We start from the raw sequence: 14,947 nt of genomic DNA on the forward strand, positions 1-14,947 counted from the left end.
TTATTTATAATTATCCACAGATGATAATCTAAACATTGATTAATCCACTCAGATATTATCAATTCACAGTGATTTTATCGACGTCAAATAAAAATTTATGTTACTGATCATCGATAAAATCAAATATGATAAATTTAATTCGATCTAATAAAAAAAAGATCGACATTATTTAATTATTAAATTATAATAGACATTTGAAAATTAATCGAAAAATATTTATTATCTTTGGCTACTTAAATATTATTGTGTGTATTATTATGTGTGAAAATATATTTTTCAGTGATATAATTCAAGTTACATAAAGCATAGTAATTAAGAAATTAAACGTTTCTATGTATTCCCGTAAACAAATATTTTTTACAGTTAATACAAAATTAAAATATGATCAATTTTAATGTATTTTCTTTCACTTGAAATTACCACGTAATGTTGAAAACATATTTTATATTCTAATGCCAAGCTTTCTTCAATACGTTAATTATTAATATATATAATAATTTTTTAATTTTTATATATATAATGGATTCGTGCCCGTTAATTTTGCAAATATATGACAATTAAGATTTCTACATATATTTTAACATCTTTAAGAAGTATTTTAAAAAAAGGAAGAAATGGAGACCATTATTTTTAGCCAGGCTTCTAATATTTAAAAAAAAAAAGTTCACAGAACACGAACGATCCAATCGTATATACTAAAAATTAATAATCCATCTTTATCATAAAGCATATCTAAAAGTTCAATAAACATGTTTTCAGTGAATGTTCCACACTCCAAGAAGTAAACATGTTTGTAGCATTTGTAAGAAAGAAAATAAAAAAATGTGTGTAAAAAAAAAATAAAAAAAAGCAAAACTGAGAGTTATAAGTTCTTTCAAAATACACGATTTATTTTTAATAAGAATCATTACTTTATCTTCATCATAAATATGATTTGTTCATATTCTTACTTTATATTAATCTTTAAAAAATATATTAATCTAAAAAATTATATTAATCTAAAAAAAATACTTTAAATTAATAAAAAAAATTTTTCGAAGATTTATTCTTAAATATGCATCATAATATCATGAAATCATATCGTGAAATTTATAAAAATCAAAATGTCACGATGTTCGCTCGAGACCGCTTTTGTGAGAAGAATGAGTGATGCATTCAACCCCTTGTATCGATTTTCGCCAGAGTTACTCTGGAGACCGTTCCGCTTGCTACTTAAATGTCCCCTAGTTACCGATGAAACGTGAAAGAAACGAGAAAGCGTCTGCAGCTTTTTAGCAAACTAAGGAATAAATACTCGTCATTTTAGACTGGCATTAAGAGAATAAATAGTAAATATGAAAAAACATGAAGAATTTGTATAAAAGAATTAAACAACAAGTCTCCACTGTCCTCATTTTCCTAGTAAGTAAAATAAATTTAATAAACACTATTCGTAATAAATTCGTACTACATTTAATATTAAAAATATGTAATTCGCACCATATAAAAAAATTATCATTTATAATATCATTAATTTATAATCCAGTAAACATCGACTGCGAATATAACTAACATTAATGTTATAATTTCACACTCAACTGTTGTTACGTGCAGTTATGTACACATATGTTATGTTACATTTGTATTGTTGAGTGTGATATTATAACACTGTTATGTTTTAGTTGATATTTATTGGATAATCTCCAAAATCTTTTTCTTAAATTTAATTTTTTAAATTTGTCTTAATCTTGATCTAATTTATTCTATCTTTTTCCAATTAAAAAAAATAAATTAAACGAAGATTAATAAATTAAACTACATTGATAGAAAGAGATATAAAAAATTTTCTATTTCTTTATCGAGCTTATAGAACTATGTACGCAGTTACTGTAAATCGCTACATCGAGTGTTACAGGAAAAATGAGTACAGGGTTGCTATTAATATAATATATATGTCACTATAGCAAGTAAGAAAGCAACGAAAAGTCGATGACTGCAGCTAATGTCTCTGTTTTTATACAACTCGTTTACTACTAATGTTAAAAAAAAACATTTATCACTGCAAGATTATTGGCGTCGAATGTATAAAAAGCGAGAGACGTATCGTCGTGATATTATCCTAAACTGGAGACCTTATATAACAAAGTCTGATTATAAACGATTTTGTTAAAATCCTGCGAGAGAGAAAGTATATCTATACTATCTCTCTATATACGTATCTCATTCTAATTTATTTTACTTTATAATCTCTTATTAAGATTAGAGAGTGAAATAGTGTAAATTAGAATAAAAAAATACATATACTAGGAGACAGTATAAATACCTTCCTTTTATACCCAAGAAACACACACAAGTCAACAAAAAATTAAAATGACTATTTTGATTTTTAATATCAATGAAGAATCAAATTTGATAACAAAAAAAATCATCATTTTGGCTTGACATCAAAATATAATCATTTTTACTTCCATGATGAAATCAAGAGAAAGTCAAAATAAAGTCATTTTGACTTTCTCTTGATTTGATATGTTTTTCTTAAGTTGGATTTTGATAAAATCATGGTCAGACTCTATTACAGTATTTTTAAATATCAAAGGAACAATGTGATAAATCAATTCTTTTTCTTAAATAATATTTTATTTTTAGCCTTCAAAGTGTGTCAAAGTGATTGATTTACATTTTGACTTGTGTCAATATGTAAATCAATCCATTTCTGTAGTTAGTTTCGAAGTAAGTCGCTTTTAATGCACTTAGTAAATAATAAACTAAATAAACTAAATTTTTGAATCAAATTTAATATATTTTCTTGACTTAAATTGTCTAACTGTATTGTTTTAGTTGAATTAATAAGATAGGAACAGTGACGAACCTATAAATATGATTAAAAATCAATCAAATTGGATATAATTTGACACTACGAATTTATCCTAAATCATTACGTCAACTCGAGGCATAGCAAGATGTTAATGACCGATAACGCGTTTAAGGGTGAATCCGACAATCACGCGTACCAAAACCGCGGCGTTCCGCACGATTGAGCGGTACGAATATGCGCTGACATGACTCCGATGTGTCGAACCCTTTAAAGGGCGGTGCGTTGAAATGGAGGGGCGTCTTTAGTAGGACAGCTTGCAGCACTATGTATCTTCGGATCGACTGTATACAGTATTGTTTCACTGACGCGCCGGCCGCATGTGCAACGGTTCGCGCGATCGCCGTCGATGCGGACGCCAGGATCCTCGATCGATCCCTCCCGGCCGACCATGGATCGAGCGGCGGACCCGATCGCTTCCAGTCGACGATCATCCTCGGCGTGGTCGCGCAACGTTCGACGGAACGGTTGATGATCCCCCTAATGCAGTCTCAACAATCGCTCAAATAGTGATCCAGCTGCAGCACAAACGGAAGATTTTGAATCGATACTAATTGACGACGGGTACGTTCCTCGATGGTGATCGACCGTCGCAAACTGCAAACGATCGAGCGAATGAAGAACGGATGACGAGAGGATTTTCACCGAGTGTACGATGAACTTATAGGATAAGAAGAATATTGTAGACGATAAAAAGAAGGTATTATGCTCCGTTAGAAACGCATATTCAATCACGAAAGAAAAACAGGAGAAAAACATGAAGAGAGAAAATCTCAGATCGAGAATCTCGTTGAGCGTTGTCGTGTTGTGACTCATTTATGACTACACGTGATAAGGATCGATAGAAAAAATGGTGTTCGACGCGATGTGCGAGGAGCAGAGGAAGCAATTCTTAAGACAGAGCTATGGCTCTCATTTACCCGGGTAAGTGCAATCAATGATTAATTAATTGCTCCATTCACTGCTTTCAGTTCGCGATTAATTTGCTATTACAGGTACTTCTATTCATCGATTCTTCTACATCTTGTTTACGTTTGTTACAAAACTGTTGAAGCTTTACTGATTTAATGCATGTTTATCTCGATGTTTGAGAGAAAAATGTTTGGTATTTGTGATAATAATTGTATTGTATAATATAATAATTATGATTAGAAGCTTAATTTTTATAGTTATTACTGTCATAACGTTAGTAATAATAATCAGTCATAATAATTCATAAAGCACCACCAAAACAATTATAATTAAATTATGATAATTGCAATCAGTTACTTCTCTCAGCGTTATGTCCTGTGAAGATTCTATTTCATATTGAATTTCATATTCATTTCTATTTCATATTGAAATATTAAAATATTGAAGTAATTTATATTCGTATTGAAAATATTAAAATATTCTTGATAAACTCAGCGATGATTGAGATACTTTAATCAAATAAGAAAGCAAAATAAAATTTAGAAAGTAATGGACCGCTCAATATCGATAGGAACAAGAAAATAATGCAACATTGTTTTAGTGACAAAACTTTATGACTAGAATTAGTTTAATGATTATAAGAATCTAATTGAATTTAGCATCGTTATGACAAGTACTAAATGTCTCGTTTACATTGCGTAATGCATGCAGATGCATGGCGTCAAACAACTGTTCGTAATTAAATGAATATTGTACGCGACATGCACACAACTTTTCATTGATCATTGACAAATTTACTCGATAATAAGTAAAAAAAAAATCTACTCGATAAGTAAACGTCAACTTTCTCGTATCTTTTTTATGTTTACGCTCGTTCTATTTTCAATTATAAATGAATGTGTGTGTGTGTGTGTGTGTGTGTGTGTGTGTGTGTGTGTGTGTGTGTGTGTGTGTGTGTAAAATATATAAACTGTCCTATCTTTCATGTAAATGTATGTACATAATTTCACTTATACTAGAAAGTTATTATGAAAATATACATCTAAATATTCATTTATTTATTGTTATAAAAAACGGAAATGAAACTTGCGAAATAATACGTTTCTCAAGAAAAAATTATACAGTTATAATATAAATAATAATGAATAATGTATAAATTTCTTGATTGTATGTTGTATTTAAAAACGTAAACGGACGATGATTATAATTAAATCTCAAAAATTGTATACGTCTATATGTGTAATTGCAAAAACTTTGTTACGCGTGAATTATTACACCACGATATCATTTTTTTTACTTCTTTAAAGAAAGCTTAAATCTTACAATTAGTTTTTTATGCTGGATTGTATGTGTACGATAACGGTACCATAACTTTGTACACGCATAAAATATATAGAATATTTAATATCCATACATACATACATTATTTGTTCGTGAATAAGTGGCTATAAGCAACAAACTATAATTACACTAAGTTGTGAGCATTAAGTTCAATAAAATTCCAAATTCAGAAAAAAATCTCCGTGTTTATTAGCAGCAGTATAAATAATTAATGGGAATAATTAGATAAATCTCAATTGATGTTTATAATTATTCTATTGGAATCCTATTTTTAATTTATTGTGACAAAAATTATAGTTTGTCCTCACAATCCTCTTTTTATTTTTCGCGCTATTCCTTTGATTACTTTCAAATCCAAAATTTATTTTATTTTACATAAAATATCTATATCATTAAAAATTATATTTACTGGGAATAATAATACTTAAATAAATGTTTATAAAAACTAAACATAAATAAGACGTTTAGTCTTTATAAACTTAACAAAAACGCAGAAAGCGTGAAATTGATTCCACAAGGAAACCACATCTGATCGAAGGATTTTCAATGAAATCAGGCCTATTCTGCACAGAGATCAAATCTAAATTTTTTCTTCGCAAACGATTCTAAACGATCTAATTCTAACCGATTCGATTTTCAGTCGAATATAACAGAAACCGCAGAAACGGTATTTAAACATTGATAAAATCTGTTGATATCGGCTATAATATTAAATAATTTGACATTAGGAAATTTGGAAATTATCTACGTGATAGTATCTTGAAACTTAAATAAAAATAAATATACAAATAATATATAAAATATTGCAAATGATTACAAAGTATTTATTATTATATATTAATTAATTTTTGTATACTAATTAATTGATTTACGAATTTGAAAACAATTAATTGGAGATATAAGATATCAATTATAAAAATTATGATAAATTTCTGAAATCATGCAGATAAATAAAAACAAAGTTTAGAATTTTTTAATTAGAGAGAGAGATTAATATAAAAATCATAAATAAATTTATGATTTTCGAAAATTGAAGATATTGTCTAAAGATGTTGTCAGTCAGTTTAATCTATTTAAAATTTTTATAAAATTTAAAATAGTGTAAAAGAAACTTTTATAGAATGCATTATTATTATAAAAATTAATATATGAAACTTAAAATAAGATTTTCTTTTATGCACATATATAATCTTTGATATTGAATGTAACATAATTAGGATTTTGAATACCAATTAATACTGTACATATGATGATATGCGAAAAATCAACCGCAGTAAAGCGGCCTTTCTTATAACGTACCTATATTGCATCAAATGCATTATGCATTCACAATATTTACTGATCGCACGACATCGAACAAGAAAATCAAAGTAGCATATGTGTCTCGATTTCCAGATTATATCGCATTCAAACTAGATCATCGGATGACCCACCGGAAGCGTGCATACCCGAAGTATTGACCTCGAAAGCAATGGTACCGCGGTTGGTACCGTGCCAATTTACACTCCCACATCCCCACTGTAAAGTTATATCACGCGCAAAACTACCCTTCTGTATGGCGAATCACCTCGAACTATTTATAATGATTTACCTTAGCTCCGGAATATCGATCCGAGTGAGAAAAGACGCGGATCGAAACGGATGAGTTGCTCGAGAGAAAAAACACTGTCTGAGAAAAATAGAAACGCCCCAATTAACTGTTTCCATCAGATTTATGCTATTATACCTTTCTCATTATAACAAAAATGGATAACAAGAAATGATCGATAGCAAGCAAATTGGTTATCGAGAACTTTTTTTTCATGAAAAGATCTAGTTTTCACTTGTATCTTAAAACGGAAAGAAAGTCTCTAAAAACTATGATCTCGAATTTAATATACAATCTTGAACTTTTTCTTTAGAATATTAAGTATTATACTACTAGTATATACACTACTAATATATATAATTTCTAAATTATAAAAGAGATAGAAGAAACAGTTAATGGAGATGCAATAAGAAAGAAGTAAACGTGTACAAACGTGTTTAAATACGAAGAAATCTGTACGGAAAAAAACAATTTTGCTAAGTATCTACAAAGTTAGCTAGACACTGATTTGAAAATAATTTTTGGATTATTAGAATAATTACATAGTAATCTCAAGCATGATAAGCAAAAATACAAAAAGTTTTGACATTCTAGCAACTAATTTTTATTCTAATTACTCTGCGCGCGATAAAAGTATGGATGGACGAATGAGCTAAGATTATGTCCTTCTTGATATTGAAGAGAAGTAAATTCTATTCTAATGATTTTGATGGTCCAACAAAATCATTTTCAGACCTGTATTTAGCTAAATTTTAGATATTTTAATAAAACCATCCTTTTCCTGTAACAATAATATTTCAAACGATCTGTTAGATACTTAGGGACTTCACTTTTTTGACACTGATCTTGTGATATGGACACGGGAAGATGGTTCAACGACCCAGATACGATTATTATTATGCAGATCTTAATAGTCGAGACTCGTGACAACCGTAGGAGTGACTTCAGCTGGTTATCCCACCGTGACCGCTACAAAGTGAAGGCTCCATTTACTGGGTCACCGGTAGTCCGCTTTTACGGTTCTGCGATTACTTTATTTAGGGATCGGCCGTGATCGTGTCATTCTCTCAGAAGCATTTAAAGCGATGTCCACACAGTCTACAGTTAATAAATGTTAAATGCAGAGCAAATAACTGAAAATATTTTCTAAATTTCGAATTAACTCGTAAAAATATTTCTGAAAAATATTTCTGAAAAATGTTTCTGAGAAGTTTCGTGACAAAATAATTAAAACATACTTTTAACAATATATGTTATCCTATATTCTAAGAAAAAAGTTGTCAACTTGTGAACTAAATTAGTTAGTCTTTATTTTTTTAGTTAGATGTATATATTTAAGTCATTTATAATGTATATGTAATATAAATTTGATTCAAACATTGTTCAACAAAAAATAAACTAAATTAATTTAATCACGTTAACAACTTTTTTTCTCAGTATAGTCCACGTCCTTCATTTTAAGATTCACTGATCTCGATTCTTCTGAACCATGCTATTTTAATTATTTACGGTATACTTAATACAGAAGTTACAAGTGGGCAAATATACCTCGCGTGCAAGTATTTTTTTTCTCGGAATATATATGTATATTTTATTGTATCTTACATCGTAGTAAGTAGCAACATAACCATGAGTATAGATTCTAACGAAGAAACTCCTATATGATGATATATCACATAAGATATTTAATTGTAAGGTATTAGATACGTTTCACTAGACATAAAAATGGTTATAACATATTCAGTATTCACATAAGGTCATAATTTTGCACGCTATATTGTCATCCACTTTCTTTCTTTATCATGTTTTAGTCATGGAAAAATAGACTGCAAATTGATCAAAAAATCTTGCATTAAACATTACATAGTTGATTTATCGTAAATGCTCTGTCACAATAGTGAAACAATGTAACATAATACTAATACGATTTCTTACTAAGAAAAATTCAATTTCTTTAAGAAAGTTTTGAGGAACGCAGCAGTTCAGTCATTACTTTACAGTCTAAATTTATGTTTTAAAAATTCATACTGTGCTACCTTTACTACAAATTACATATACTTTTAGGTACACGGGTCATTGTCCCACCCTCAAATTTCGCGTTGGAAAGAGATTCGGAGCGAGTACAGAGGAAATAATGAAGGTAAGAAAAGAAAATATCAAAAAAACCGGAAAAAATAAATTAAATTTTCAAAATGAGAGAGAGATGTACTTATTTATAGAGAAAAAAAGATTTTGAGTAAAAAAGATTATATAATAATCGTAGAATCAAAAGATTATTAAAAGATTATAATAGAAATGATTTAATTGAAATTATTGAATTATTATTTTGAATTAAATTATTAATTTGAATTAAATTGTCAAAATAAGGAAGATGTATAGAGAAATTTGAACAAAAAAAATTGTTTAATACTCGCAAAATATTACGAATAATCAAATTGCACAGTTAAGTTTAGTTTTGTATTGTCACAGGAATTATTAGAAAAGAAGATTCTTAAAACTGGACCATATAGACCAAAATCCGGTAGAGAAGCCGAGTTACCAACTCTTCAGGATAAAGAAATCAGAAGAGATTGGCCTAACGAAGCTGGATCATACAAGGCACCTCCGTATATTCTAGGATATACCGGTAAGACAGAATACCTTTAAAATAGATAAAAAGACCCTTTAAATATTTATCTTTTAATCACTTTTAATTAAATTAAAAAAAAAAAGTTGTTAAAATTGAGATATCAATATTTTATATATTATTGCTCTTGTGTTAATAAAGTGATATTAAATATTTTAATAATTAAAATGTAAAATTTAATTTTTACCGAAATCTAAAAGTCTTTGTAAATTACAATTAAAAAGAAAAATATTTTTATTTGTGTTTACATTTCAAAAGCTTCATTTCAAAACATTTATTAAAATTTTGTGATTAAAAGTTGATAAAAAGTTCTGAAATTAAGCTTTCAAAAATGAAAAATAAATAAAAATATTTTCCTTTTTACTCACTTAGGCTATATATATTTCGGCAAAAATTAAATTTTACAAATTTTAATTGTTAAAATATTTAATTAGGAAATTTGGAAATTTAGGATACATTGCACGTAAATGATTTTACATTTTTTCCCCGCTACAAAAGAACTATGATCTAATAACAATCCAAAATAGAAATCGCGATTAAGATCCTTATTTTATCGTTTCAAACTACCGACGTAGAATTGCTTCGATACGACCTTCAATACACGCGACTTACTATTAGTGAGCATCGCGCTAAGCGACCTAAATCGTTGTAATTAATAGTTGGCGTATTGCATCGCGCGTAGAACTAACTATATCTTAAAAATATATACACATATATTATATAAATTACCTTCTTTTTTGTTTCCAATGCAAATTTGTGTTTTTAAATATATTTAATCATTGGGAAAACACTTTCACATCTTTCTCCTCAAATTAATTGCTTCAAAAGTGACATAAAAAAATAATCAAACACTCACCAGTACGATGCGCAGCAGCGGAGGTTGAAGTATATAATAAAAATCTGTAAAATATAAATATATTACCAAATATTAAATATTGTCTAAAAAATTAATAACGTTTTATAAAATAATTATCTCTAAATAAATACTTAACAGAAAAACTACACTTCATAGATAATAATAATTTTTTAAGTGAATCATAAATGCTTACCCACGGTTGCCCCGCCGTCGCCCGATGTCTCCCCGACCTCCTCCTCCTCTCCTTTTCTCTCCGTAGCAAACAAGACAATCACTTTTTCTATTTTTCACTTATCATTGGTATCACTACGACATATATCACTAGTATCACTACGACGGAAAAACTAACCATTCGCGGGACGCCTATCTAAATTCATTCATTGTGGCGGAACGTCGCACCTGTTGACACAAAGAGCACATAATCGCGGTTTTTGAGCCTGTTATCGTCACCTATTGTAGCGCTCTTATTACGATACATTGTAATAAATGAATACATTATTATAAATTCGTATATAGTATAAATATACGTAGAGCTAGAACAACCCAGTTGGCACCAATTAAAACTACTAAAAGTAACATAACAACTATATTATAAGAGGTCTATTTGCATACCTTAACAGAAAGAAAACATTATAATAGCATACTTAAAATAATTATATAATTATAAATTAATAATTGTATAATTGCTTACTTGAAAAATTATCCACTTTGCCTACGTATTTCTTTTAAAGCAATTATATATTTCCTTTACTCCAATTGGAAATCACTTCAGTATTTTGTTCATAAAAGTGAAAACGATTATATAAAAATTAATTGTTTACGAATATTTTATGTTAATATTATGTGTCAAAAAAATTATCTTGTAAATTATTGATTTTTTTTATATCTTTACCTTAATACTTACTTTTATATGCAGAATTACAGGAATTATTTGTGTTGTATGAACTGTTTTCTATAGCAAAATTAATATATGCACTTTTGGAAATTTTAAGTGAAAAAACTTTGGATTTTAAGTGAAAGAGGTATACGCTTAATATTTGGCTAAAGTGAGAAAGAAAATGCAAAATTTTTTTGCAGTTAAGTCTAGAACAAGAATCAAAAACTAACTCATCATTTCACACGCAACAATGGTAACTAATTGTTATATTTGTTATTAAATGCAAAATTACAACATAAATATTACGTTGCTTTAATTAGTGACGACTGAGAAAATGAATGTATCCACGTAGGATGCCGTAAACGCCATTTGCAAATGTCGTTCGATCATCGATTCCGATAATTTCGATCGAAGAAATCTCGCGAACTATGCATCTTAAGAGATCAACGATACGCCGATTTTATGCCACATAGTGGACAAGATCGGGTTAATTACAACCATATTCACCAATTAAACATTTTACTGTGTCACGACACTGCACTGCATAATTCATCAAACCGTCTCACGCATGATGGAAGGATTACATGGTGTGTTCAGTTTGGCCAAACTACGCCTACTTTTGTTTCGCGTTTTACAGTTGTAGGCTTTGCGGAACAAGAAGCAAAGAAACGACAGAGAGCGCTAATTTTAGAAAGAGACGCTTGCAAACTAAGCACATCATAGATTTGTTCTAACATGCTCTAAAATGCTCCTACCATTTATTCGCTCTAACGCGCATAAAATGAAATATCGAAGCTATAGCAAGAGCACATTGGAGCATGCTGAAACATGCGACGCGAACAAACCTCATGTAATCCTTCCATCACAATCCCACATCTGCAATCGCGTAACATTTTCCTGAAAATTTGAAAGTATTGCCAACTTCAGTACGATATGATGCAAGTCAATTAATGATTAATTGAGATAAATTTGAAAATCAAACAATCGAAAGGCAATATATTGAACGCGTAAAAATTCCGTGTATTATTAATAAATATGTATATTATTAAGCAATACATGAAATCTTTTTATTATCTTATTTGTTCTAGCGATTCTCTTATTTGTTCTCTGATTAGGCGGAAAATTCAAAACGTGCTACAGAAATACACGATTACAGAAATAATTATTTTACGTGAATATTATTACTGCTATTGATAAAAAGCGATTAAATTATTATAAAAATGATCAATTATTATAAAAATATGAAGAATTTAATTTAATTTTCTTTATTTATTATTTATTAAAAAAATATAGCATTATCTATATTCGAATAATTGTTTCCAATTTCGGTCCTAGGATTAATAAAATTGCAATTGTTTTTGATAATATTTTGATAACACTATAAAATCTGCATATAAAAAGCTATCAATAAAATTAATATGTGCAAAAACTGTATAAAAACTGTATAAAAACTAAAATTAATATGTGCAAAAACTGTATAAAAAAGTTATGTATATATGATAAAATTCATACTTTAAATTTTATTATATATTTTTTCAAAGTATGAATGACGTTTTATATTTTTTTTTCTCTAATTAAATGTATATTACTATATGAAGTCTCTCTTAAGAATTAATTAATTTGCAAAATTAACTTACAAAAATTCTTTTAAGGCTAAGTTGTTCTATCTTTTTCGATAAATTTCAGCTTACTCGATCTCGTTCTCTCTCTCTCTCTCTCTCTCTCTCTCTCTCTCTCCTCCATTCTTTCTTTTATTTATTGGATAAATTACCATAATTTATTCGAAAGTGGAACAACTGACCCTAAGAAATGTATTTTTTCTCATCTTGATATTAATATAAAAATAAAAAAAATCGATGCATTTATATCTTATACAATGCATTCCTTCGTGAAGAGATTTATATTTGACGTTATTCTCTGATTTATCACAGGATATATTCCTGGCTTCAACAATAGGTTTGGTCTATCCTTTATGAGAGCTGTGGAAGCTGGTGCCAAAGAATGGCACGAGGCACAAATGAAACTGAGAGCGCAACGAGATGCGATGAGAGCTCATGCCGAGCGAACAGATCCGAGAAATCTTCTGTCTCGAGCGAGAACCGACAATGTGGACATTGAGATCGATCACGGTCATGACAAAGACAGAAGGACCTATGGTACTTCATACTCGCATTATTTGTTATTCAAATTTAATATAGCAATGACAGATATGTTATTCCAATACAATTGTTTAATCATTTATTTCAAGATATTAAAATACAAAATATAAAATTAAAAAGATACTAAATGTACATAATAAGAAATTAATGAACATTTATCTTAAAAAACTGAATACATAAATAAAAATTTTCGCAGTAAAAATGTTCTTGCTACAATAAAAACTTTAAGTTCTATTGAAACTGAAAGCAAAGCATGAAGTTACAAAAACTGATGCATTATTGTTATTGTTCCAGATTATCATGTCTCCCCAGAAAAACCACCAATTGTCGGTTATACAGGCCACATTCCAGGAGCAAAGGGAGAAGTCGCGCTTTCCAAGAGGTACGCTCAAGCCGCTAAAAAAGGATTAGAACGTGTCCAAAGGGAACGTGAAGAAAGACTCAGCAGGATTAAAGATATGAGCGCTGTTGAGAGAGTCCTTGACAATGCGTACCTCGATGAAACAGGACACACGCGTGCGTAAGATGACACAGGAATATGGTTTCTAACTGTAGCATACAAAATGATAACAATGCGTTTAGACATTAGAGGGAAAAAAAAACTGAGAATAAATCTAATAAAACAATCCAAGTAGCAAGGAAACGTCAAATAACATCTTAATTATCTTTAATGTTAATAAAATGTTATTAAAAAATAAAATGTCACCTTGCTATTTAGGAAATATTATAAGTATGATACAAGATATTTCCAAACGTAATGTAACTACTTTCGAAATTTTGCCATGCAAACTTTGCTGTACTTAATGTTTTTACATTACTTATTTTCTTTGGTAACATCGAGAAAGAAATGAGTAAATACAAATAATTATGTTAGAGAATAATCTAGTTACAAAATTATTTATGTTTGAAGCCACGAAAGCTCCAAAATTGTATAAGGATTACTTTTTGTATTCTAGTATTTTTGAGTTATAAGAGTAATACTTAATAGATTTTACTCTTTTCTAATTTTCGAACATAAATAATTTACAATAGACTTCGAGTTTAGAAACAGATAGCATAATTATTAAAGCATGGAAATATATTCCTGCACGAAGTAATAAGTTTATTAATTTTTGAAGATGTATGTATTGAAATATATTGAATAGATGAAGACAGAGATTTTAAATTGAGGAGCTATCCTTAACTAGTCTTTAAAGAGAAGTATGACAATCGAGAAACAAGCTAGATTGCAATTTAAAGAATCATTAAACGTATTTATCATAATATTTGTTCATCTAGAAATAAATCTATAGAAGAGAATAAGAAATAAATTTACAAATACGTGAATTACTCCAATTGCTTTAAGCTTCCAATGTTCAATAAATTTCTGCACATACATGCACCACGTAAATATATACATATACACAATCATTTCACATTTAAAACATGGAAAGAATACAATTTTTGGAAATATTTCTACTGGGAAATATTTTCAAAGAAATGGATAGAGATGATATATATGCTAGTTCCATTTCGACTTAAATAAAGGAAGATGTACGTCTAAACTTTAGAATTTACGAAATGGATTATAGCCGATGTATATGCTAAACACTCTAAAACGCATGATACTTAATTGTAAATGTTTATTTGCCAAGATATAATCATGTGATCTTTGCCTGTGTAAATACAAATTGAATCTTAAACTTCCGTCCTATTTAATATAAAAAGTAATTAACAATATAAAATGTATATATATAT

General features: G+C 28.8%; 2 protein-coding genes across 2 annotated transcripts in view; one reads left to right on the forward strand and one right to left on the reverse strand.

Annotated features, from left to right (window-relative positions):
• Window positions 1-3,288: 3,288 nt before the first annotated feature.
• On the forward strand, window positions 3,289-13,798 carry LOC108688994 (UPF0605 protein CG18335-like). The gene is made up of 5 exons (XM_018195573.1): window positions 3,289-3,775; window positions 8,757-8,832; window positions 9,162-9,318; window positions 12,983-13,207; window positions 13,505-13,798. The coding sequence occupies exons 1-5, from the start codon at window positions 3,702-3,704 to the stop codon at window positions 13,732-13,734; spliced, it is 762 nt and encodes a 253-aa protein (XP_018051062.1). The 5' UTR covers window positions 3,289-3,701; the 3' UTR covers window positions 13,735-13,798.
• The window catches only part of LOC108688993 (mini-chromosome maintenance complex-binding protein), a 4,950-nt gene continuing 3,689 nt past the window's right edge, over window positions 13,687-14,947 (reverse strand). Inside the window, exon 9 of the mRNA XM_018195572.1 lies at window positions 13,687-13,759. Within this exon, the coding sequence (XP_018051061.1) occupies window positions 13,756-13,759 (4 nt within the window). The 3' untranslated portion in view covers window positions 13,687-13,755. The remainder of the gene's footprint in view (window positions 13,760-14,947) is intronic.

This window comes from Atta colombica, unplaced genomic scaffold (assembly GCF_001594045.1).
Source record: "Atta colombica isolate Treedump-2 unplaced genomic scaffold, Acol1.0 scaffold252, whole genome shotgun sequence".
NCBI classification, from domain to species: Eukaryota; Metazoa; Arthropoda; class Insecta; order Hymenoptera; family Formicidae; genus Atta; species Atta colombica.

What these genes read in the sequence shown, in the direction of transcription:
- LOC108688994 (XM_018195573.1), top strand. Translation starts at nt 3,702, where the DNA reads ATGGTGTTCGACGCGATGTGCGAGGAGCAGAGGAAGCAATTCTTAAGA. An exon ending in GTACAGAGGAAATAATGAAG is followed by an intron (nt 8,833 to 9,161) that starts GTAAGAAAAGAA and finishes GTATTGTCACAG; the next exon opens with GAATTATTAGAAAAGAAGAT. An exon ending in GTATATTCTAGGATATACCG is followed by an intron (nt 9,319 to 12,982) that starts GTAAGACAGAAT and finishes GATTTATCACAG; the next exon opens with GATATATTCCTGGCTTCAAC.